At 40.8% G+C, this 26,836-nt stretch overlaps 1 protein-coding gene across 6 annotated transcripts in view; it reads left to right on the top strand.

The window, feature by feature from the left end:
• Window positions 1-26,836, top strand: part of CYP20A1 (cytochrome P450 family 20 subfamily A member 1) — an 85,689-nt gene that overhangs the window by 11,216 nt on the left and 47,637 nt on the right. For 4 of the 6 annotated variants that reach the window (XR_012517641.1, XM_074399220.1, XM_003925634.4 and 1 more), the window contains exons 4-7: window positions 539-681; window positions 13,847-14,014; window positions 20,406-20,484; window positions 26,643-26,758. Coding sequence is in view for 5 of the 6 variants with exons in the window: in XM_074399220.1 (XP_074255321.1) it covers window positions 539-681; window positions 13,847-14,014; window positions 20,406-20,484; window positions 26,643-26,758 (506 nt within the window). In the remaining variant the exon portion in view is untranslated. Of the gene's footprint in view, window positions 1-538; window positions 682-7,910; window positions 8,036-13,846; window positions 14,015-20,405; window positions 20,485-26,642; window positions 26,759-26,836 lie in introns of those variants that run through there. The other 2 variants (XM_039470130.2, XM_074399221.1) reach the window with 2 other exon arrangements.

Below are 26,836 nucleotides of genomic sequence, written 5' to 3'. Positions count from 1 at the left end.
ATATTTTTGTTAAATAAAAAGGCACCGTGACAAAGTTTAAAAGAGAAATGGAAAAGCAATTTACCACCAATATGTTAAATATATGTAGTACATAAAAACTAATAAGAAAAAATAGGCCAGGTATGGTGGCTCACGCCTGTAATCCCAGTACTTTGGGAAGCTGAGGTGGGCGGATCACCCAAGGTCAGGAGTTCGAGACCAGCCTAGCCAACATAGTAAAACCCCCTCTCTACTAAAAATACAAAAATTAGCTGAGCAGGGTGGCAGGTGCCTGTAATCCCAGCCACTTGGGAGAATCACTTGAATGCAGGAGGCAGAGTTTGCAATGGGTCCAGATTACAACACTGCACTCTAGCCTGGGTGAGAAGAGCAAAACTCTGTTTCAAAAAAAATATGAAAAATTAAAACAGTTAAGGGAATTATGAAAAACAATTTCCATGCTTTCAGCTATAATCCTTTACCTCCCTAGTCTTTTGTTCTCTTACAGGAAATCTTTTTGAGTGATTATTTTGATACAGAAATGTTTAATTTGTTTCAGTGGACCCTTTTGAAACCATGCTGAAGTCATTATTAAGGTATCAATCTGGTGGTGGCAGTGTGAGTGAAAATCACATGAGGCAAAAATTGTATGAAAATGGTGTGACTAATTCTCTGAAGAGTAACTTTGCTCTCCTCCTAAAGGTAAGGTAATAAGTAGTTTGGTATAGTGTTCTACAACATAAATAATAGTGTTTTTTTGTTTTGTTTTGTTTTGTTTTAGTATTGGTGTGTCCTGTTTTTGCTACTCTTTTCTTTCCTGTCTCTCTAATTTTATTCTCCCGAAATTAAAAACAACAATAACAAAACACACATACCCAAAAAAGAAAAGGAAACAAAAATCTTGACATCTAGACTCACTGTATAAGTTGAAATGATGAGAGTAGAGAGCACCTTAAGGAAGTTTTGTGTGTGTGTGTGTGGGCGCGCGCATGTGTGTATTTATTTTATTTTATTTTTTTCTGAGACAGAGTCTTGCTCTGTTGCCCAGGCTGTAGTACAGTGGTGTGATCTCGGCACACTGCAACCTTCACCTCCCAGGTTCAAGCAATTCTCGTGCCTCAGCCTCCCTAGTAGCTGGGATTATAGGCGCACACCACTATGCCTGGCTAATATTTGTATTTTAGTAGAGATGGGGGTTTCACCATGTTGGCCAAGGTGGTCTCGAACTCCTAACCTCAAGTGATCCACCCACCTCGGCCCCCTCAAAGTACTAGAATTATAGGTGTGAGGCACTCTGTCCAGCCATCTGTATATGTATTTTTTGAGACAGGATCTCACTTTGTCATGCAGGCTGAAGGGCAGTGGCTGGATTATGGCTCACTACAGTCAGTCTGGACTCTTAAGCTGGCATTTCCCAAAACATATTCTGAGCCTATCTTATAAAAATGCATATTATTGGCCAGGCGTGGTGGCTTACGCCTATAATCCCAGCACTGTGGAAGGCCAAGGCGGGTGGATTGCCTAAGCTCAGGAGTTTGCAACCAGCCTGGGCAACACAGTGAAACTCGTCTCTACTAAAATACAAAAAATTAGCCATGTGTGGTGGTGTACACCTGTAGTCCCAGCTACTCAGGGGGCAGAGACAGAAGTATCACTTGAACCCAGGAGGCAGAGGTTGCAGTAAGCCAAGATTGCGCCACTGCACTCCAGCCTGGGTGACAGAGCAAGACTGTCTAAAAAGAAAGAAAAAAAAATACAGATTATTGGGCCTCTACTTTGACATACTAAATCACTGGGAGAGGGACCTGACTTTTTTTTTTTTTTTGAGACTGTGTCTAACTCTTGTTGCCCAGGCTGGGGTGCAGTATCACGATCTTGCCTCACTGCAACCTTTGCCTCCCAGGTTCAAGCGAGTCTCCTGCCTCAGCCTCCCAAGTAGCTGGGATTATAGGCATGCACCACCATGCCTGGCTAATTTTTCTATTTTAGTAGAGACAGGGTTTCACCATGGTGGCCAGGCTAGTCTCGAACTCCTGACTTCAGGTGATCCACCTGCCTCGGCCTCCCAAGTTGCTCGGAGTATAGGCGTGAGCCACTGCGTCTGGTCAAGACCCGACATTTTTAAGAAATTCTACAGATGATTGCACATTTTTTGAACAACAATACTAATCCATATTTTGTCCCTAAAGATTCCTTTTTTGTCCCTAAACATTCTTAGCTGAGCCCTGTGTGCTCCTGACAGTTCTCTGAATCCCCATGGCACTATTCCAGACCTTCAGCCTCACTGTAATATTGCTAGTCATACCCAACCCCTTTGCTTGCTACAGATGTCCTTGCCTCCTGCTTTGCTGAAATTATATAGAGTCCCTTCCATGTGAACTCCATCACTTTGCTATTCCCCCACTAACAAACTCTATCCATCCCAGTCCTTTGTTTTTTTCTCCTGATTTTAAATCTTAAAGAATCCTTCCTTCTGGGCAAATCTAATTCATTTATTTAAAATTAGTATAATTTATGAAAGTAATAAATATAGTTGCTTTAGAAAATAGCAAGATCTAACAGTTTAAGGAAATTACCCCTAATTTTACTATAGAAATATATATTGTTGAGATTATACAGTATGTACAGTTTTATATGCTTTTTTTACTTTAAAACCTGTGGATGGCCAGGCGCAGTGGCTCATGCCTGTAATCCCAGCACTTTGGGAGGCTGAGATGGGTAGATCAAGAGGTCAAAAGATCGAGACCATCTCAGCCAACATGGTGAAACCCCGTCTCTACTAAAATAGAAAAATTAGCCAGGCATGGTGGTGCATGCCTATAATCCCAGCTACTCAGGAGGCTGAGGCAGGAGCAGCCTCACTTGTTTAATTTTAATTCTTCAGATGTACCCTGTTCCCTCCTATCTCAGGGCCTTTCTATGCTATTCCCATTTCCTGGAATGCACCTCCAGTCATCCACACACCTAGCTAATGTGTGTTCATTTTTCAGCTCCTAGTTTAAATGTCACTTCCCCAGGGAAGCTATCGCTGATCATCTCACATTGCTAGATAGGTCCCCCTTTTATTTATTTCGTTTTTATTTTTTAAGACGGAGTCTTGCTGTGTTGCCTAGGCTGGAGTGCAGTGACTTGATCATAGCTCACTGTAGCCTCAAATTCCTGGGCTCATGGGATCCTCCCACCTCAACCTCCTGAGTAGCTGGGACTACAGGGATGTACCACCGTATCTGGCTAGTTGTTTTTTTAAAATTTTTTGTAAAGATGTGTGTCTCATTAAGTTTCCTAGGCTGGTCTTGAACTCATGGCCTCAAGTGTTCCTCCCACCTTAGTTTCCCAAAGTTCTGGGATTGCAAGCATGAGCCACTGTACTTGGCCAGGTTCCCCTTTCAGATGCTATCATAACACCCTGTGCCTTTTCTTTACAACACTTTTCCCACTTTGTAATTCTATTTATTTATTTATTTACTTACTTAATTATTTGAGGTGGAGTATTGCTCTGTTGCCCAGGCTGGAGTGCAGTGGTGCAATCTTGGCTCACTGCAACCTCCACTTCCTGGGTTCAAGTGATTCTCTTTTCTCAACCTCCCAAGTAGCTGGGATTACAGGTGCACACCACCACTCCCAGCTAATGTTTGTATTTTTAGTAGAGACAGGGTTTCACCATGTTAGCCAGTTTGGTCTCAAACTCCTAGGCTCAGGTGTTCCACCCACCTCAGCCTCCCAAGTGCTGGGATTACAGGTGTGAGCCACTGGGCCCGGCCATAACTCTATTTGTAATTCCTTGAGTGTCTGTCTCCCTCACTTAAGTGTGTGCTCCATGAAGGTAGGGACTAGTCTATTTTGATTACTGCCGTGTACTTGGCTGTTGTTATAGAGCAGTCCCCCAGTCAATATTTATTAAATCAGTGATTGAATCCTTAAAGTTCCTGAATTCTTTGACTCCTTTCTTACTTCTATAGTTCTATTCTTTCTTTTTTTTCCTCTGAAACATTTTTCCCAGCCCTGCCTGGCTAACTTCTACTCCAGTCTCCAATTTAGTTAAGTATGCTTTCCTCTATGTACCATTTCTAAACTTCGTTAACAACTGGATATATTTACATAAAATTAAGGTGATTTTTTTTCTTTTTTTCTTTTTTCTTTTTTTTTTTTTTTCTGAGACAGAGTCTTGCTCTGTCGCCCAGGCTGGAGTACAGTGGTACAATCTTGGCCCACTGCAACCTCCATCTCCCAGGTTCAAGTGATTCCCCTGCCTCAGCCTCCCAAGTAGTTGGGACTATAGGCATACACCGCCACACAGGGCTAACTTCTGGTATTTTAGTAGATACAGGGTTTCATTATGTTGGCCTGGATGATCTTGATCTCCTGACCTCGGGATCCGCCTGCCTCGGCCTCCCAAAGTTCTGGGATTACAGGCATGAGCCACCATGCCAACCCAATTTTGTTCTTTTTTTATTTTAAAAATGTTTCACATAGAGATGGGGTCTTACCATGTCACCCAGACTGGTCTCAAACTCCTGGGCTCAAGCAGTCTACCCACTTCAGCCTCCCATGATGAGACCCTGTCTCTACAAAAAAAAAAAAAAAGACAAAAATTAGCCGGGCAAGGTGGTATATGCCTGTGGTCCCAGCTACTCGGGAGTGTGAGGTGGGAGTACTGATTGAGCCTGGGAGGCGGGGGTTGTAGTGAGCCAAGTTTGCACCACTGCATTCCAGCCTGGGTAGCAGAGTAAGATCCTGTCTCAAAAAAAAAATAAATAAATAAATACATTTGGTCAGTTTGGGTTTATTTTCCTTTCCCTCTTCTATAACTTTGTTCATTCTTTATGAAAATATTCTGACTACACGTTGTAAGCATTTTCATATTTAAATACCTGGTAGCTTCTTACGAGTATGCCTTATTAACTTTACAAATATCCATTAAAAAAATTTTTTTTTGCTGGGTGCGGTGGCTCATGCCTGTAATCCCAACACTGGGAGGCTGAGGCGGGTAGATCTTGAGGTCGGGAGTTGAAGACCAGCCTGGCCAACAGAGTAATAAAACCACGTCTCTACTAAAAATACAAAAAATTAGTTAGGTGTGGCACCTGTAATCCTAGCTACATGGAAGGCTGAGGCAGGAGAATAGCTTGAATGTGGGAGGCGGAGGTTGCAGCGAGTTGAGATCCTGCTTCTGCACACCAGCCTGGGCGACAATGTGAGACTCTTGTCTCAAAAAATATCTGTGGTTACTTAGTAGATGTATATATTTGTGGGACACATGAGATATTTCGATATAGGCATACAATGCATAATAATCACATCAGGGTAAATTGCGTATCCTTTTTTTTTTTTTTTTTTTTTTTTTTTGAGTCAAGGTCTTGCACTGTTACCCAGGCTCAAGTGCAGTGGCACGAGTATAGCTCACTGCAGCGGCACGAGTATAGCTCACTGCAGCATCAAATACCTGATCTGAAGGGATCCTTCTGCCTCAGCCTCCTGAGTAGCTAGGACCACAGGCACACACAACCATGCCCAGCTAATTTTTGTGTTTTTATGTAGACATGCGGTTGCACTATGTTTCCTAGGCTACTCTTAAAATCCTGGTCTCAGATGATCCTCCTGCCTCAGACTCCTGAAGCACTGTGATTACAGGTGTGAGCCACTGTGTCTCACAGGCCTTTACAGTATCCACTTTTAAAAATTACATTTGGAAGCCGGGCATAGTGGCACATGCCTGTAGTCCCAACTACTCAGGAAGCTAGGTGGAAGGATTGCATCAGCCCAGGAGTTCAAGGGTATAGTGAGTGATAACTGTGCCTGTAAATAGTCACTGCACTCCTGCCTGGGCAATGTAGCAGGACCCCATTTAAAAATATATATATAGATGGTAAATGTTGAATGCCATTTTTCCCATATGGAAGTTCTAGCTGAAACAAATGCTTTCTATTTAAGACTTGAGACTGACTTTCTCAGTTCATTGTAAGCATTAATTAATATATTGGTTCTGCTCTGCACACTTCTGCTTCTAAAAACCAACTGATTAAGACCTTTCTTTACCTGTGGTTGCTGCTGATTAGTTTCTGCCTTTTCCAGCTTCCATCTGTAACTGATAGCCAATGACTCACAGGGCTATCAGGAGGCTTGTGTACCCAAATTCCCATTCTCTCATTGTTACCATTCCTGTTTTGTATCTCAAGGTTCTATACTGGTGGTACGCACATCATGTTCTCTGAACCTCTCAGGTTGCCTGCTTTTTGTCTGCCGTAGCTGTTCCTGTTACCTCTCATTGTCCTCCCTGGAGGTAGTTATGTTGCCTCTATTTAAGCACTCACCAGTCAGAATCTTCCTGTTCTACTTAAATACCTAACATTTGTCAGTGAGAAATATTTTTGTATTTAATTGTATATCTCCAGGAATTTTGCCCAATTCTCTTTGCTTTGCTTTCAGTCATGATAAAAGTACCTTTTTCTTTTCAGTAATATTATTGTTAAAAGCCTTAATTATTTTGTCTTCTGTGCTTCAAACTAATTCTAACTTCTTTAATCTTTTTATCACAGGCTCTGTTTTCCAAACTTTCAATCTTTTCTCTTGTTCCATATTCCATTGTTTTATCCTCCTACCCATTCAGAGGCAAATTGAGGTGGGTTTTTTTTTTGTTTTTTTTTTTTTTTTTGAGACGGAGTTTCGCTCTTGTTACCCAGGCTGGAGTGCAATGGCGCGATCTCGGCTCACCGCAACCTCCGCCTCCTGGGTTCAGGCAATTCTCCTGCCTCAGCCTCCTGAGTAGCTGGGATTACAGGCACACGCCACCATGCCCAGCTAAATTTTTGTATTTTTAGAGACGGGGTTTCACCATGTTGACCAGGATGGTCTCGATCTCTTGACCTCGTGATCCACCCGTCTCGGCCTCCCAAAGTGCTGGGATTACAGGCTTGAGCCACCGTGCCCGGCCTGAGGTGGTTTTTAAGTTTTAGTTCATAGACTGTGTCCTTAGGTGAGAAATTTACTTTAGGTTTATGTTGTCAACCCCATAGTAGAAGCCAGGTACTTAATTTAGGCATTAGTCAGTGATATAGTTTGAATATTTGTCCCTGCCCAAATCTCAGATCGAACTATAATCCCCAGTGTTGGGGGTGGGGCTTGGTAGAAGGTGATTGGATCATAGGAGTGGAGTCCTCATGGCTTGGTGCTGTTCTTATGATAGTGAGTGAAGTCTTGTGAGATAGTGTTTGAAAGTGTGTGGTACATCCCCCTTCTCTCTTGCTTCTGCTTTTGCCATGTGATCTGCTACCTCCCTCTTGCCTTCTGCCATGATTATAACATTCCTGAGGCCTTATCAGAAGCCAGGTAGATACCTGGCACCATGCTTTCTTTATAAATTATCCAGTCTCAGCTGGGCATGGTGGCTCATGCTTACAATCCCAGCACTTTGGGAGGCCAAGGTGGGCTGATCATGAGATCAGGAGTTAAAGACCAACCAGGCCAATATGGTGAAATCCTGTCTCTACTAAAAATACAAAAATTAGCTGGGCGTGGTGGTACGTGCCTGTAGTCCCAGCTACTAAGGAGGCTGAGGCAGAAGAATTGCTTGAACCCGGGAGGCAGAAGTTGCAGAGAGCTGAGATTCCACCACTGCACTCCAACCTAGGCGACAGTGTGAGATTCGGTCTCAATCAGTCAATTAATAACCAAGTCCCAGGTATTTGTTTATAGCAATGTAAGAATAGTCTAGTACAGTCAGAAATCACTATTAAATGATTGACAAGTAAGAGCATTTAAAGAGTGCTATTCTTGGAGCATCCTCCTTCTTATTACCAATGGTTTCTTTATGACCAGGTAAAACAATGCTGTTTCCCGGAGTTATCGCCTTAAAATGAGTATATGCTTCATATTGCCATGATAAACATTTTGGCTTTTTTTTTTTTTTTTTTTTTTTTTTTTTTTTGGTCCAGATCCGAGTTCCTGTTGTTACTAAATCCTCTAATGGGCTCTTATCCTCTTAACCTCATGAGTTTGACTTCTTCCTGCCCTGGGCATCTTTGCTTCAGGAATGTGTGTAAACCTACACTTTAATTCTGTGAGTGTAACTTCTCTCTTCTGTGTGCCTCAGTCCCATAATATTCCTTTGACTTTCGGGCTAAATTCTGCTTAAACAGATATTTCTGGATTGTAGAAGTTATGACTGTTGTCCAGAATCTGCTTGACAGTTTAGTAAGAATATTAATAGCCAAAATTACTGAGTTAACTGGTTTAATAACTTACATTAACTCATTTAATCTTCACAATAACTTTATAGGTAGGTATTACAAATTTACCCCTTTTTACAGATGAAGAAAATGAAGCATGGAGTGGTTAAGTAGCTTGTCCAAGGTCATACAGCTAGTAAATAAGTAGTAGGATTAGGAAATGATTCCAGTCAGTCTGAGTCCAGAGTTTATATATTTAACCACAAGGCTATCTTGCCTCTCTAGCTTGGTTCTGCTCCTCTGGGATATCTCTTGCTTTTGCTTGACTAATTTTTAAAAATCTTCTTTAATATTGAAGTTAATAATATCCTAATACAAGGTGGAATTAAAATCACTTGCTTCCCTATGATTCTAATAATTTCAAAATAATTATGGAATAATTACTTAATGACTTTTTTCAAAAGTCTGAGTTCTTTTCAAAAAGAAAGTTTGTATTTTTTCTAAACAACAGTTATATATATATATACACACACACACACACACACACACACATATATATATATATATATATATATGCTCCATAATCTTATCTGTTGAATTGTAAGCCTGCCTCCAGGTATAATTTTATCTTGAGCTTTATTTTTCTATAATTACAATTTTATATTATTGAAATTACTGTGGCGTTTTAATGTGGACATTCTGAAGACATCTATAAATGATCATACTGTTATTTAGGATGCAAGATAAGATTAGTAGCATATATTTGTTGAGTCAGTTTATACATCATATACATATGATTTATATATCATAAAAATGTAGCTGATAGAATACTCCAGCATAGATAACATTACTGTTATTCAACAACTAGATAGTTATTTCAGGTAAATGTACATATATCACACAAGACAACATTTGAAGAGCTGTTCTTAAAAGAAGTCCATTAGGAAAGGAAAGCATTTATCCTGTATTTGGACATTTTTACCAATATTAAGTTAATATGTAATACTGAACTATCAAATGAAGCTCATTAGAATTCCCATTCAATATAGTGAAGATCGGCTGGGCGTGGTGCCTCACGCCTGTAATCCCTGCACTTTGGGAGGCCAAGGCGGGCAGATCACCTGAGGTCGAGAGTTCGAAAACAGCCTGGCTAACATGGTGAAACCCCGTTTCTGCTAAAAATATAAAAAATTAGCTGGGCTTGGTAGCACGTGCATGTAATGCCAGCTACTCAGGAGGCTGAAGCAGGAAAATTGCTTGAACCTGGGAGGCGGAGGTTGCACTTAGTGGTGATCATGCCATTGCACTCCAGTTTGGGCAACAAGAGTGAAACTCCATGTCAAAAAAATACATACTGAAGATTCAGAAACTGGAAGGGGCCAGGTGCAGTGGCTCACACCTATAATCCCAGCACTTTGGAAGGCTGAGCCAGGCAATTCACCTGAGGTTAGGAGTTTGAGGCAGAGGTTGCAGTGAGCCAAGATTGCGCCACTGCACTCCAACCTGGGCGACAGAGCTAGACTCCATCTCAAAAAATAATAATAATTAATAAATAATTTAAAAATAAAGAACTATAATAGGGACTACTCTAAAATGAACTCTAAAGAATATAGAACTACAGCTGGGCACAGTTACTTAGCTTATAATCCCAGCACTTAGAGAGGCTGAGGTGGGAGGATTGCTTGAGTTCAGGAATTTAAGACCATCCTGGGCAAAATGGCAAGACCCTGTCTCTACAAACAAAAATTTTTTAAAAATGTATTAGCTGGGTGTGGTAGTGCATGCCCATAGTTCCAGCTACTCAGGAGGCAAGGCAGGAGGATGGGAGGATCCCTTGAGCCCAGGAGCTACAGGATGTAGTGTGCAGTCATCACTCCAGTGTGGGCTGGAGTGCAGTAGCATCATCACCGAATACTGCATCCTGTAGTTTCTGGGCTGCTTTGTCTTAAAAAGAAAAAAAAATAGCAGATACAAGTAACAGTCACAAATCCCAGGGCTGAGACAAAGGGCAATCAAGAGATCCCTCTTTGGGCCGGGCGTGGTGGCTCAAGCCTGTAATCCCAGCACTTTGGGAGGCCGAGGCGGGTGGATCACGAGGTCAAGAGATCGAGACCATCCTGGTCAACATGGTGAAACCCCGTCTCTACTAAAAATACAAAAAATTAGCTGGGCATGGTGGCGCGTGCCTGTAATCCAAGCTACTCAGGAGGCTGAGGCAGGAGAATTGCCTGAACCCAGGAGGCGGAGGTTGTGGTGAGCCGAGACGCGCCATTGCACTCCAGCCTGGGTAACAAGAGTGAAACACCGCCTCAAAAAAACAAACAAACAAACAAACAAAAAAAGAGATCCCTCTTCCACAGGACTCAGATTCAGGCTTATTGGAGGAGCCACAGCTGCTATGAATGGCAGAGAGGTTGCTGTGGTGCCACATTAGCAAAACTTCCTGGAAATCTGCCGTTTGGACCTGGTTGGAAATTTATCCCCTAATATACTGCCCTCTAAGGTGGAGGGGAAATCTCTTCATGGAGAGGTGTCTCACCTGAGGCACAACTTTTTGGGGGAGTTGGCAAGGCAAGCTGCTCTCACTCCATGCTGCCACAGGTGCTGCAGGGGTTGGAGGACATCTCCTACAAAAAGCAACCAAGGGGAGGGCTGATGGAGGAAGCTGCTGACTGCCTTTCAGTGCCCTGCAGGACCCTGACACTGGAAAGCTTCAGACATCACAGTGGCCTGCTCTATGACGAGCACAGGGGAACCAGGAGGCAAAACTCTTCTTACAAATGTCTCTCTAGCACCTTATATTGGGAAAGCTTAACATCATGCCAGACAGCATAGGAAAAATATGTAAAGGACCCAAATTGATTTTTATATTATTATTATTTGTTTTAATTAGAGATGGTGGTCTCAGTATGTTGTTCATTCTGGTCTCAAACTTCTGGTCTCAAGTGATCCTCCTGCCTCAGCCTCGCAAAGTGTTGGGATTTTAGATGTATACCACCATACCAGACCTGCAAGTCTATTTTAACAGCAAGGCAAAAAGAATGAATTTATAGGTCAGGGGCAATACGTTTGTAATACATTGTCTTTGAATTTTATTAGTTTTTTTTACATGAACCAACTGTTTTCTTTATATATTGTTTGTTTTCTAATTTTGTTTATGCTCTTATGTTTATTTCCTTCCTTCAACTTTCATTGGTTTTAATTTGCTATTTTTCTAGTTTCTTGAGATGGATGTTTACATCATTAATAAACAGCCCTTTCCTTACCAATATATGAATATAAATCTATACATTTCCCTCTATATTCCTATTGTATACAAGTTTTTATGTGCTATATTTCCATTATCATTTGGTTCAAAATAGTTTCTAATTTCCATTGTGGTTTCTTCTTTAGCCCAAGAATTATATACAAGTATAGTGATTAAATTCCAGAAAGGTAAAATTTTTCTAGTTACCTATTTTGTATTGATTTCTAGCTTAATTGCACTAACGGCAGAGAACATACCTTCAATGATTTCAATCCTTTGAAATGTTTTTGAGACTTGTTCTATGTCCCTGTGTCCCTCATAGTCCCTCCTTGTTCCAAATTTTGGCCTCCTAAAGCTCTGGCATTACAGGCATGAGCCACTGTGTCCAGCCTCTGTCAGTTTTTAGTTCATATCTTTGGAATTTAGGAAACTGAATGTTTCCCAGCTTAGTCTTATTATATATTCCTGGTACTGACTACTTTGCCATGATGAAATATCCCTCTTTATCTCTAATAATCCTTCATGCCTTAAAGTTTATTTTTCCTGATATTAACTCCACTAGCTTTCTTTCAGCTTTCCTTGTTTGTTTTGGCTGCTGAGAGGAGTTTTCTCTCTCTGTAATTGTGGATTTTTGTATTTTTTATTTTAGTGCTATTGAGCTCTGTCACGTTTGTGTATGTGTGGGTGGGTGGGTGTTGTGTTTTTGTTTTAGAGACAGGTCTTACTCTGTCACCTAGGCTGGAATGCAGTAGTGTGATCATGGATCACTGCAGCCTTGCATACCTGGTTTCAAGCAAACCTCCCAAGTAGCTGGTACTACAGGTGTGCTCTATCATGCCCAGCTAATTTTAAATTTTTTTTGTAGAGTTGAAGTACCGCTGTGTTACCTGGATTTGTCTCAAAGTCCTAGACTCAAACAGTCCTCCACTCTGGCCTTCTAAAGCTTTAAGATTAGAGATATGAGCAACTATGTCCAGCATCTGTCAATTTTTGGTTTATGTGTTTGAAAGTTAGGAAATTGAGTGTTTCCCAACTTAGTCTTATATATTCCTGGTACTGACTACTTTGTCATTATGAAATATCCCTCTTTATCTCTAGTAATACTTCTTGCCTTAAAGTTTATTTTTCCTGTTATTAACTCTACTAGCTTTCTTGTAGTTAGTATTTAATATTTTATCTTTTTCCATTTTTTTTTGGTTTTTTTAATTTATTTATTTTTTGAGACAGTCTCTCACTGCCACCTGGGCTGGCATGCAGTGGCGCAATCTTGGCTCACTGCAACCTCTGCCTTTTGGGTTCATTCAATTATCTTGCCTCAGCCTCCCGAGTAGCTGGTATTACAGACGCAAACCACCACACCTGGCTAATTTTTATATATTTAGTTGAGACTCTGTTGGCCAGAGTGGTCTTGAACTCCTGACCTCTTGATCCACCCACCTCGGCCTCCCAAAGTGCTGGGATTACAGGCGTGAGCCACTGAGCCCGGCCTCTATGTCTTTCTTTCATAGCTCTTTACTTCATGTGTGTATCTATTATGTCTTAAATTTTCCCTCTGCTTTCATTTTATATAAAGATAAGGGTCGATTCTACCTTAAATCCAGGATGATCTCATTGGAGATCCTTAATTTAATTGCATCTACAAAAAAACTTTTTTGTTGTTTTTTTGAGACGGAGTCTCACTGTGTCACCCAGGTTTGAGTGCAGTAGCATGGTCTTGGCTTACTGTAGCCTCTTCCTCCTGGATTCAAGTGATTCTCCTGCATCAGCCTCCTGAGTAGCTGGGATTACAGGCATGTACTGCCACACCCAGCTAATTTTTGTATTTTTAGTAGTTGACCAGGCTGGTCTCAAATTCCTGACCTCAAGTAATCCACCCACATTGGCCTCCCAAAGTGCTAGGATTACAGGTATGAACCACTGCACCTGGCCTAGTGCTTGTAATCTTTTCACTCGACTCTGTTTTTATTCCATAGGTATTTAATAAATATTTGGTGAAGGAAGGAATAACAAAGAGACTCTGAGAGGTTTCTGTCACTAAAGTATGTTTAGGACTTTTATATATATTCATATATTTATTGATTACTATGTCACAGGCATTTCTGTGGCAGACTTTTCGTTATTTTTAATTAGATACTAAGATTTTGATCTTTTAATTTCCATTGGGTTTAAGGTTTTACTATCTTTGAGTTTTAATTTATATTTTCTGTTTTTTATTGTTTTAATAGTGGTTCTGCTTTGTTTTACATATAAGCCGTTTGTTAGAAACTGAACCTGAGACATTGAGGATACGTACAATTATAGATGGAGCTAGTGTTAGGCCGACAAATGCAACCTGAATGTGCACTTTAGTTACAGAGTTTAACTGTGTTTGCTATTAAATGAATCAACTTAGTAACATTTTCAGAGATTTAGAAAGAAGAAATAGTAATCATTGTACTTTTCTGTTCTCTTTCAGCTTTCAGAAGAGTTATTAGATAAATGGCTCTCCTACCCAGAGTCCCAGCACGTGCCCCTCAGCCAGCATATGCTTGGTTTTGCTATGAAGTCTGTTACACAGATAGTATTGGGTAGTACATTTGAAGATGATCAGGAAATTGTTCGCTTCCAGAAGAATCATGGCACAGTAAGTCTGGAGCCAAATTTAAAATTATTCTTGGCCAGGCGCGGTGGCTCAAGCTTGTAATCCCACCACTTTAGGAGGCTGAGGTGGGTGGATCACGAGGTCGAGAGATCGAGACCATCCTGGTCAACATGGTGAAACCCCGTCTCTACTAAAAATACAAAATATTAGCTGGGCATGGTGGCACGTGCCTGTAATCCCAGCTACTCAGGAGGCTGAGGCAGGAGAATTGCCTGAACCCAGGAGGCGGAGGTTGCGGTGAGCCGAGATTGTGCCATTGCACTCCAGCCTGGGTAACAAGAGCGAAACTCCGTCTTAAAAAAAAAAATTATTCTTTCAGGCTGGGTGCAGTGGCTCATACCTGTAATCCCAGCACTTTGGGAGGCTGAGGTCAGGATTTTGAAACCAGCCTGCCCAACACAGTGAAACCCTGTCTCTACTAAAAACACAAAAATCAGCCAGGTGTGGTAGTGGGTGCCTGTAATCCCAGCTACTCGGGAGGCTGAGGCACGAGAATCGCTTGAAACTGGGAGGCGGAGGTCACAGTAAGCCAAGATCACGCCACTACACTTCAGCCTGGGTGACAGAGTGAGAGTCTGTCTAAAAAACAAATAAATAAAACAAAATAGACCAGGTGTGGTGCCTCATGCCTGTAATTCCAACACTTTGGGAGGCAGAGGTGGCAGATCATCCGAGGTCAGGAGTTCAGACCAGCCTGACCAACATGGTGAAACCCCATCTCTACTAAAAATACAAAAAAAATTAGCCAGGCATGATGTCACATGCGTGTAGTCCCAGCTACTTGGGAGGCTGAGGTAGGAGAATTGCTTGAACCTGGAAGACAGAGGTTGCAGTGAGCCTGGGAGACACGAGTGAGACTCCGTCTCAAAACAATAAATAAATAAATAAATAAATAAATAAATAAATAAATAAAATTAAATAAATTATTCTTTTATCATTAACCAGGTGTGGTAGCATATGCCTGTTGTCCCAGTTACTGAAGCTAAGGCAGGAGGATTACTTGAACTCAGGAGTTCAAGGCTACAGTGAGCTATGATTGTAGCACTGCACTCCAGCGTTGAAGACAGTGAGTCCCTGTCTCTAAAAAAAAATAGTAATTCTTCATCATACTGGGTAGTTTAATAATGCAGATTGTTGCCTATTAAGAACAAGGCTTGGCTGGGTATAGTGGCTCATGCCTGTAGTCCCAGTACTTTGGGAGGCCGAGGTGGGCAGACCACTTGAGGTCAGGAGATCGAGACCAGCCTAGCCAACACTGCAAAACCCCATCTCTATAAAAAATACAAAAACTAGCCAGGCATGATGGCTTGTGCCTGTAATTCAAGCTGCTTGGCAGGCTGAGGCATGAGAATTGCTTGCACCCGGGAGGCAGAGGTTATAGTGAGCCAAGACTACCCTACTGTGCTTCAGCCTGGGTGATGGAGTGAGACTCTTGTCTCAAAAAAAAAAAAGAGATCTCACTATTGTTTCCATGATTTTCTTCCTGTTGCTGATATCTATCCTGCATATTTTTATGCTGGTGTTTTTTTTCTTTCCTTTCTTATAACCTCAAAATATAAATAATTTCAAACTTACAGAAAAGTTACAGTTAATACAAAGAACTCCCTCCCTCTCTTATATCCTTTACCCAGGTTCAGCAGTTGTTTACATTTTGCTGCACATGCTTTTGTCATTCATTTTCTGTCTATCTATATCTATATCCATTCCTCCCCCTTTCCTCAAATCATTGGAGAGTAAACTGAACATTTTGCCTGCTTGGCCCTAAATATTTCAGGTGATGTTTTCCTATAAGCAAGGATATTCTCTTATGTAGTGACAACAGAGTTATCAAATTTCTTTGGTTAAATCAATAATTATCTTGTGGATTCGCAGCCTCATCCCTTACAATTCCAGGACCCAACTCATTATCACTCAGTACTTTTAGAGATCAGACCTCTTTAATCTGGAACAGTTCCTCAGCTTTTCTTCATTTATAGACCTTTACATTTTTGGATAGTACAGGACAGTTATTTTATAGACTATCCTTCAGTGAGTTTGTCTGATATTTCATGAGTAGATTCAAAATATATATTTTTGGCAAGAATTTGATATTTTCTTAATATTACTAAAAGTTGTCAAAGGAAACTTTTCAGACTATAAACAGGACTTACTCTTCCTCAAATGATTCTTTCTTTCTTTCAATATCCACAGCCTTGCCACCAGAGTGGGCTGTCAAGGATTTTTTTTATTTGTATAAATTTATGGGTTATATGTATAATTTTATTACATGCATAGATTGTGTAGCGGTGAAGTCAGGGCTTTTAGTGTGTCCATCACCCAAATAATGTACATTGTACACATTAAGTGATTTCTTATCATCATCCTGCCCACCCCCGAAATGATCTTTTAATGTCTGAAATGCCAAGGGATTGCCATTGTCCAGTTATTCCACCAAGAATAATAACCAATTTGTAAATTCAGAGCCAATGACAACTGCATCATGACTGCCACTTGGATAAAAACAGTTGGAAGATGTCATCACTTATAAGATGCATACTGATTTCACAGGTGTTAAAATGTGAAAAAACATACATCTTGCCTTCAGTTGCATGTTGTATTTCCTAACTGCCTCCCAGAAACATTGTCCCAAGTATTTTTCCACCAATATTAGTGTGCTCTTACCCTGTACTTTTCGCAACATTTAGAATTGTTGGTCCTTAAATATTTGTCTTTCTAGGCCAGGTACAGTGGCTTATGCCTGTAATTCCAGCACTTTGGGAAGCGAAGGCAGGAGGATTACTTGAGCCCAGAAGTTCAAGACCCACCTGGGCAACACAGTGAGACCTTTATCTCTACAAAAAAAAAAAAAAATTTTTTTGAAATGAAGTCTTGCTCTGTCACCCAGGCTGTGTAGTGCAGTGTCATGATAATAGCTCACAGCATCCTCTGCCACCTGGGTTCAAGCAATTCCCCTGCCTCAGCCTCCTGGGTACCTGGGACTACAGGCACACACCACCACACCTGGGTAATTTTTTTTTTTTTTAATTTTACTAGAGACAGCATTTCACCATGTTGACCCAGGATGGTCTCGATCTCCTGACCTTGTGATCCGCCCGCCTTGGCCCCCCAAAGTGCTGGGATTACAGGCATGAGTCACCACACCTGGCCTATACAAAAAAAAATTTTTTTAATTGTTCAAATGTGGTGGCATACATGCCTGTAGTCCTACCTACTTGGGAGACTGAGGCAGGAGGATCATTTGAGCCTGGGAGGATCACACCACTGTGCTCCAGCCTGAGTGATAGAGTGAGACGCTCTCTCAAAAAAAAAAAAAAAAAATTTGCCTATCCAATAAGCCAAAAGTGACATTTTGTGATTGAAATAAATAGCTGTTTGTTGTTGTTTTTCAGAGTCTCACTCTGCCGCCCAGGCTGGAGTACAATGTTGTAATTTCAGCTCACTGCAACCTCTGCCTCCCAGGTTCAAGCGATTCTCCTGCCTTGCCCTCCTGAGTAATTGGGATTACAGGCATGGGGCCACCATACCCGGCTAATTTTGTTATTTTTAGTAGAGATGGGGTTTCACTGTCTTGGCCAGGCTGGTCTCGAACTCCTGACCTCAGGAGATCCACTCACTTCAGCCTCCCAAAGTGCTGGGATTACAGGTTTGAGCCACTGCACCTAGCCAGTTTTTTTGTTTTGTTTTGTGTGTTTTTTTTTTTTTTTTTGAGACAGTTTCGCTCTTATCGCCCTGGCTGGAGTACATTGGTGCAATCTTGGCTCACTGCAACCTCTGCTTCCTGGGTTCAAGCAATTTTGCTGCCTCAGCCTCCCCAGTAGCTGGGATTACAGGCACCTGCCACCACGCCCAGCTAATTTTTGTATTTTTACTAGGGATGGGATTTCACCATGTTGGCCAGGCTGATCTTGAACTCCTGACCTCAAGTTATCCATCCGCCTCAGTCTCCCAAAGTGCTGGGATTACAGGCGTGAGCCACCACGCCCAGTCTGACATGTATAATTATCTTATTACTTATGAAGTTAAACATCTTTTTGGCTGGGTGTACAGTGGTTCACACCTATAATGTTTGCACTTTGGGAAGCCTGAGGCAGAAGGATTACTTGATCCCAGGAGTTTGAGGCCAGCCTAGACAACATGACAAAATCCCATCTTTACCCAGAAAACTCACAAAAATTAGCTGGGTGTGGTATCACACTCTTGTAGTCCCTACTCGTTGGGAGGCTGAGGCCAGAGGATTGTTTGAGCCTAAGAATTGGAGGTTGCAGTGAACCATGATTGCGCCATAGAACTCCAGCCTTGGAGACAGAGACAGACACTATTTTAAAAACAAAAAACCAAAAATCATATTTTTATACTTTTATTAAACACTTGGGTTTCTTTTGTGGGATGTTTTCTTACGTCCTCTGCCTATGTTTCTTCATTATTTTATTTTTTTGTGACACAGTATCACCCTGTTGTCCAGACTGATCTCAAACTTTTGGGCTCAAGGGGTCCTCTGACCTCAGCTTCCCAAATAGCTAGGATTTTAGGCCCACCTGGCTCTTTTGCCTGTATTTCTATTGATATATTTCTTTTTCTTACTAATCTAGAATAGCTCTTTATTTTTAGTCTCAGTTTTCATTTGCTTTTACATATATTTATAGTAAATAAATAAAAGCTTTGTGCTATTTTTTCAGTATCACAATTAGTGTTTTTATGTAGCTAAATCAATTTAACTCTTTCTTTGTGAATTTGTTCCCTGTCCTCTGTCATGCTTAGAAACTCCTTTCAAACTTGAAGGGTTTTATATAAATATTTGCTTTTTTTCCTTTTTCTTTGTCTTTTTTTTTTTTTTTTTAGGCTGCAGTGCTGCAATCTCAGCTCACTGCAGCCTCCACCTCCGAGACTCAGCTATCCTTCCACCTAACCCTCCTGAGTTAGCTGGGACCACAGATGCTCACCACCACACCTGGCTAATTCTTTGTATTTTTCCTAGAGAAAAACGAGTTTCACCATGTTCTCAAACTACTTAGTCCATACAGTCTGCCTGCCTTGTCCTCCCAAAGTGCTGCGACTTATGGGTGTGAGCCTCTCGACCTACTATTAATTTTTACAGTAGTTTTAGTAGTTTTTTTTATATTTAATCTGAAATATTTGCATTTAAGGTAAGCATTGAGGACTTTAAAAAATTTATTGTTTTTCAAATACAGTATTTAGCCATTAATTAATAAGTGTTGTGTCCTTTCCCTAAGTTCTCTGGCTTTGTTCCCCAGGCTGGAGTGCAGTGGCATGATACGGCTTACTGCAACATCCGCCTCCTGGGTTCAAGCTATTCTTTTGCCTCAGCCTCCTGAGTAGCTGGAACTACAGGTGCACGCCACCACGCTCAGCTTATTTTTTGGTTTGTTGTTGTTGTTGTTGTTGTTGTTGTTGTTGTTGTTGTTTTTTAGTAGAGACGGTTTCACTGTGTTAGCCAGGATGGTCTTGATCTCCTGACCTCGTGATCTGCTCGCCTCAGCCTCCCAAACTGTTGGGATTACAGACAAGTCACCACACCCAGCCTACTTTTAGAACTTTTGAATTAAAATCAGGTTAAAGTTTGTTCAGGGGCTAATTGTGAAAATTTGGAAGCCTATTCTGCTTATATCCAAATCTCAGACTTACAACCTTTTTCTTTACCTCAGCCAATGTTTATCAGTATTACAAGTGAAAGAAATTTGTAATTAACCTGTGAATTTTATTTTACACTTGTGCCAGTATAGTACAAAAATGAGGACTGACTTTACTGTTGTGTCCTTTTTCTTATCCCTACTCCTTTTAGAGAAAAGAAATTTTTCACTTTCCACTTCTTATTAGTTTGAAAGTGCCTTGACCGAAATCATTAAAATATATTTGTACCTTCTCCTCTGAGACTATGGAGTAAAAGATTGTGCAGCCAGTTGAAAAGGAGAGTTTAATTATCAGATTTGTGGGTGAAAAAAGTTTTCCTGCCAGGTGGGTGGCTCACACCTATAATCCCAACACTTTGAGGGACTGAGATGGGAGGATCACTTGAGCTCAGGTGTTCAAGACCAGTCTGGGAAACATGGTGAAACCCATTGCTACAAAAAAAAAAAAAAAAAAAAAAAACAGAAAAATTAGCTGGCCATGGTGGCACACATCTGTAGTCCCAGCTGCTTGGAAGGCTGAGGTGGGAGGATGGTTTGAGCTTGAGAGGTGGAGGTTTCAGTGAGCTTTGATTGTGCCATTGCACTCTAGCACTGCAGCCTGGGTGACAAAGCCAGAACTCTGACTCAAAAAAAAAAAGTTCCTAAGTTATTCGGTTACATTGCTCTGTATTACTTAAAAAATACTACCTATTAGATAATAGATATGTGTATTTACCTATTTTCAGATTTGGTCTGAGATTGGAAAAGGCTTTCTAGATGGATCACTTGATAAAAATACAACTCGGAAAAAGCAGTATGAAGATGGTAAGTTGGTCACTCTTAATTTTTAGTGAGGACAAAAAATGAAGGTGGCCCAGTTTTAATAAGGTTATCTCTGAATAGTGAGATTAAAGTTCATTTATATTTTCTTTCTTTATGCTTTTTTTCTATATTTTCTTTTTTTTGAGACGGAGTTTCGCTCTTGTTACCCAGGCTGGAGTGCAATGGCGCGATCTCGGCTCACCGCAACCTCCGTCTCCTGGGTTCAAGCAATTCTCCTGCCTCAGCCTCCCGGGTAGCTGGGACTACAGGCGTGTGCCACCATGCCCAGCTAATTTTTGTATTTTTTTTAGTAGAGACGGGGTTTCACCATGTTGACCAGGATGGTCTCGATCTCTTGACCTCGTGATCCACCCGTCTCAGCCTCCCAAAGTGCTGGGATTATAGGCGTGAGCCACCGCGCCCGGCCTTTTTTTCTATATTTTCTACAATGAAAGTTTTCTTTAACAGAAGTGAAGAAAAATTATTAAATTAGTAAAACAAACTCCAGCACTCACTGCAGAATGAGAGTGCTATAGAGCTGATACACTCTACAGGATTAATGGAAAGCATAAGGATACAATCTTAAGAAAGCAGTTTGATACTGTATACTGAAAACCATAAATAATGGATGAAATTATATTAAACAAGACAATATTCATGAAGGTATATTTTGTAGTACTATTTCTGCAAGTAGAACAAGTAGTTTGTTCTGTAACCAGGAACAAACTATAAATGTTCAACACTATAGGAATTAGTAGGGAAATAATGTCAACATGATTAAATATTACAGATATTTATAAAAAATAGCAGCCATGGTAGCACATGCCTTTAGTCCCAGCTACTTGGGAGGCTGAGTTGAGAGGATCACTTTAGCTCAGGAGTTTGAGATGAAAAAATTTTTTTGAGATGGGGTCTCTTATTACATTGCTCAGCCCAGCATAGGCAATGTAGTGAGAGATGCCATCTCAGAAAATTTTTAAAAATTAGCAATGTAGACCTGGTATGGTAGCTCACACCTATAATCCCAGCACTTTGGGAGGCCAAGGTAGGTGGATCACTTGAGGCCAGGAGTTCGAGACCAATCTGGCCAACATAGTGAAACCCTACCTCTACTAAATAAATACAGAACGTTAGCCAGGTACAGCAGCATATACCTGAAATCTTAGCAACTCAGGAGGCTGAGGCATGAGAACTGCTTGAACCCTGAACCCTGGAGGCAAAAGTTGCAGTGAGCCGAGATCGTGCCACTGCATTCCAGCCTGGGTGAGTGAGACTCTATCTCAAAAAAAAAAAAAAAATTTGCAACCTAAAAAAATTTTTGTCATTATAACATTGAATAAAAATATTTTCAATATAGTTTGTCATTACAAGTTTATACAGTTCACACAGAAAAATAGCAATTTTAATATAAGATAGCTGTCCCAAATTAATTATTCTACCTTACTCTTTTTTTCTGTCAGTGGTTGAATAATTATAAAGCTTTAGTCTGGGCATGGTGGCTCACACCTGTAATCCCAGAACTTTGGGAGGCCGAGGCAGGCAGAGCACCTGAGATCAGGAGTTCAGCACCAGCCTGGCCAACATGGTGAAACTCCATCTCTACTAAAAATACAAAAAATTAGCTAGGTATGGTGGTGGGTGCCTGTAATCCCAGCCATTCAGGAGGCTGAGGCAGGAAAATCACTTGAACCCAGGAGGCAGAGGTTGCAGTGAGTCAAGATCACACCATTGCACTCCAGCCTTGGAGACAAAGTGAAACCCTGTCTTAAAAAAATAAAATATAAATTAAAAAAGCTTTAATACTTTCTAAAATTTATTATTACTGTTGTTATTGTTGTTGTTATTATTATTATTTTGAGACGGAGTTGCCTAGGTTGGAGTGCAGTGGTGCGATCACAGCTCAGTGCAACCTCTACCTCCTGGGTTCAAGCAATTCTCCTGTCTCAGCCTCCTGAGTAGCTGGGATTACAAGTGTGCATCACTATGCCTGACTAAGTTTTGTATTTTTAGTAGAGACGGGGTTTCACCATGTTGGCTGGGCAGACCTCGTGATCTACCCACCTTGGCCTCCCAGAGTGCTGGGATTACAGGCATGAGCCACCATGCCTGGCAAATACTTTTATTCTAAGCTACTTCATTTCATTTTTTGGAAGCATGCAGGATAACTTAAAATACAGAGGCTGCATTGGAATAGTGGATTGTTTTCTATACATTATAGTTTTGCTTCACAGGACTTTTTTTCTTCATCCTTTCAACAAACATTTATTGACGCTGTGCTAGGCCTTATTCTATGCACAGGAGACAGAAATCCCTATCCTCATTAGCTTATTGTAGTGATTTTCTTGGGCCAACAGATGTAAAAAAGAAAAAAAAAAGCCAGTTTAATTGACACATTTCCTGCTATCTGGTTTTTATGACCATTATGATTATCTTGATCAGTGAGTGCATTTGGATTAATTCCCCTTGATAAAAAATGTATTTCAGGAATATTGGTTAAATTAACATGAAATGAAAATAATTTATATTCTTTGATTCTAAGTAAAAATTGTCTGGCCTGATGTGTTCCTTGGGCTGTAACATGGGCATAGATCAGATTTGAGCTTTTATCGAAAATGATTATGTTCTAGTCTTATAAAAGTGGGATCCCATGACTGGACCAGAGCTTCCTTTGTTTAAATTCCAACCTGATATGCACATTAGAATCAGTTGGGGAACTTAAAGCCCAAAACCTGAAGATCAGGCCTTATCAGTTTATTCAGAATCTGAGATGGGGCTGCCATGGACATCAGGTATTTTTGTGAAAGTGCTCCAGATTATTCTAATGTACTTGTAGAGTTGAGAATGTACAACAGTAGTTCCCAAACTTTGCTACACATTGAATCTTTTATATTGAAGCCTGCCTTCTACCTGTAAACATTCTAATTTAATTGATATGAGGTGTGACTTGTACTTTACTGTTGTTTGAAAAAACTTCTCAGGTGATTCTAATGTGTAGCAAAGTCTGGGAACAGCTGCTTTACAGTGTTAATAATTTCTTACCTTTTTTTTTTTTTTGAGACAGAGTCTCACTCTGTCACCCAGACTAGAGTGCAGTGGTGCAATCTTGGCTCACTGAAACCTCTGCCTCCCGAGTTCAAGTGATTCTCCCACCTCAGCCTCCCAAGTAGCTGAGAGGACAGGCACCTGCCACCATGCTCAGCTCATTTTTGTATTTTTAGTAGAGATGGGATTTCACCATATTGGCTAGGCTGATCTCAAACTTGACCTCAAGTGATCTGCCCACCTTGGCCTCCAAAAGTGCTGGGGTTACAGGCGTGAGCCACCACGCCCAGCAATAATTTCTCATTTTAATCACTAATATGTATTATATTGATTCAGTTCTATAAATATTTAATAAAGATCTATGATATCCTGGCATGTTTTGGTTACTGAGGAACCTAAACAAAATGTCCTGCCTTTTTGGCACCACATTCTAATGGGAAGAAACAGACAGTAATCTAAATAAGTAAATTGAATAGTACATTAAAAGGTGAAAAATGCTGTAGAGAAAAATAACAGAAGGGGATAGGGAGTGCAGGGGGTTGGGAGGTTGCAATTTTAAGTAATTATTAGGAAAGGCCTCACCAAGAGGAGGTGACTTTTGAGTAAACACTTGCAAGAGATGAAACCAGTAATGCAGAACATCTGGATACCCAGATGTTCAATGGAAGAATATTCCATGTAGAGGGAAAGTAATTACAGAGTCCTTGAAGTAGGACTCTTCCTGCTGTATTTGAAGTACAATAGGAAGGTCAGTATGGCTGGAGTGAAGTGAGTAAGAAGAGGAGCAGGAGATGAGGTGAGAAAGACTGGAGAGAGGAAGGGGTTTTGTATGGCTTAGAGACCATTGTGTGACTAGGGTGTTACTATGAGATAGGAAGCCACTGGCAGGCTTTGAGCAGAGTTACAATCTGAGTTATGTTATAAAAGGATCACTTTCTCCGGTATGATAGACTGAATGGGCCCAGAACAAAAGCAGGGAAACTAGTCAGAGGACTATTGGAGTGAACCAGGCTTGAGAGATAATGTGGCTTCGACCAAGTGGCAGGCAACACAAAATACAGAATAAGGGAAAAAAAGGAGTAAGAAAATAATTTGGTACTTTGAAGATAGACCTACCAACATTGACTGACAGGTTATAATTAAGGTATAAGGGAGAGGGAGACACCAAGGTTTTCAGCCTAATTGTAAAAGGAGGTTGTCAAGAAAGAAGATAGGGAAGACTGTGAGAAGATCCAGGTTTTGGAGGAAAGCTCGAGTTCAGTATGTTTGGTATGTTTGGTATGTTTCAGACGTCCAAGTCCAGAGGTTGAATTTGTTATTAGAATTAGATATATGAGGCCGGGTGCAGTGGCTCACGCCTGTAATCCCAGTGCTTTGGGAGGCCGAGGCAGGCAGATCACGAGGTCAGTAGTTCAAGACCACCCTGGCCAACATGGTGAAACCCTGTCTCTAATAAAAATACAAAAATTAGCCGGGCATGGTGGTGGGTGCCTGTAATCCCAGCTACTCAGGAGACTGAGAGGCAGGAGAATTCTTTGAACCCAGGAGGCAGAGGTTGCAGTGAGCCAAGATCACGCCATTGCACTCCAGTCTGGGTGACAGGGTGAGACTCCATCTCCAAAAAAAAAAAAAAGAGAGAGAGATGAGTCTGGGTCTGGAGCGGAAGAGAAAGAAGTCCTGACTAGAAATACAGATTTGGAAGTGTTCGGTACATATACTGCATTGAAAGCCTTGAGGTTAAAGATCACCAGGTAGTGAATATAGACATAAAAAGAGAAGAGGTCCCAAAACTGAGCCCTGTCCTTGAACATTTCATTAGTGAGAAATTCAAGAGATTGAAAAAGAATCATAAAAGGAGACAAAATGAGCAGGCAGTAAAGTGGGAGGGAAGTGTGGAGTCTAGGGGAGTAGACTCCTGGGAGCCACATGAAAAAGTGTTTCTTGGGGAGTATGTTACAACATCACCAGTGGTATGATAGGTCAAATAAGATGAAGACTGAAATGTATTTGTGGATAATTTTATGGGCCATTGGATATCAGTTGTTTATGTCTTTTTATTTTATTTATTTATTGAGATGGAGTCTCCTCACTCTGTTGCCCAGGCTGGAGTACAGTGGTGCAGTCTCAGCTCACTGCAACCTCTGCCACCCAGGTTCAAGCAATTCTCCTGCCTCAGCCTTCTAAATAGCTGGGATTACAGGCACCTGCCACCATGTTCAGCTAATTTTTGTATTTTTAGTAGAGATGGGGTTTCACCATCTTGATGGGATTACAGGCATGAGCCACCACACCCAGCCTCTTTCAGATTTTTAGAAATTTACTTTTCTGGTTATTTCACGTCTTGTTTCTTTTTTTGTTTGTTTGTTTTATTTTCTTTGTGTTTTTCACGTCTTGTTTCTATCAATAAATAAGTGATTCCTGATTTGGGAGAAGGAATGGAGTTAAGACAGAATTTAGAAGGAAGGATCAGAGTGATAGCAAGGGAGAAAGGCTTATGTGTTTTTAGGCCTTTAAAGTGCTGGTATTAGGCTGGGTGTGGTGGCTCACGCCTATAATCCTAGCACTTTGAGAGGCTGAGATGGGTGGATTGCTTGAGCCCATGAGTTTGAGACCAGCCTGGCCAACATGGTGAAACCCCATCTCTACCAAAAATACCAAAATTAGCTGGGCATTGTAGCATGCCTGTAGTCCCAGCTATTACGGGAGGCTGAGATAAGAGAATCATCTGAGCCTGGGAAGTCAAGGCTGTAGTGAGCCAAGATCACACCACTACACTCCAGCCTAGGCAACAGAGCAAGACTCTGACTAAAAATTAAAATAAATAAAAAGAAAAAGTGTAGTGCTGGCATTGTTCAACTTCTTGACCTGTGTGGTGGTGATTTATAATTATTCCTTAAACTGTACTTATATGCTTTGCACACTTTTTTGTATGTATGTTAAATTTGGCAAAAAGGAGGAGGAAAATAGAGGTGTTTAAACATAAATTAGCTTTCTTTGTTGTTGGTTACTAACTTTGAAGGTTTTCTTCTGTGCATAGTAACATTGTGCAGAATTATTTTTTAAAAGTTCAATCTCCATTAATGTATATATTCTAAAATCATTTTGTTTTTTTCTGTAAGCCCTTATGCAACTGGAGTCTATTTTAAGGAACATAATAAAAGAACGAAAAGGAAGGAACTTCAGTCGACATGTTTTCATTGACTCCTTAGTACAGGGGAACCTTAATGACCAACAGGTGATGTAATTGTTAAATGTTTATTGGTAAAAAATAAGCCACAGCCAGGCATAGTGGCTCATGACTACAGTCCCGGCT

This window comes from Saimiri boliviensis, chromosome 5 (genome assembly GCF_048565385.1).
Source record: "Saimiri boliviensis isolate mSaiBol1 chromosome 5, mSaiBol1.pri, whole genome shotgun sequence".
NCBI classification, from domain to species: domain Eukaryota; kingdom Metazoa; phylum Chordata; class Mammalia; order Primates; family Cebidae; genus Saimiri; species Saimiri boliviensis.
The sequence above is the reverse complement of the archived record's forward strand: the minus strand, read 5'-3'. Positions and strand labels throughout refer to the sequence as shown.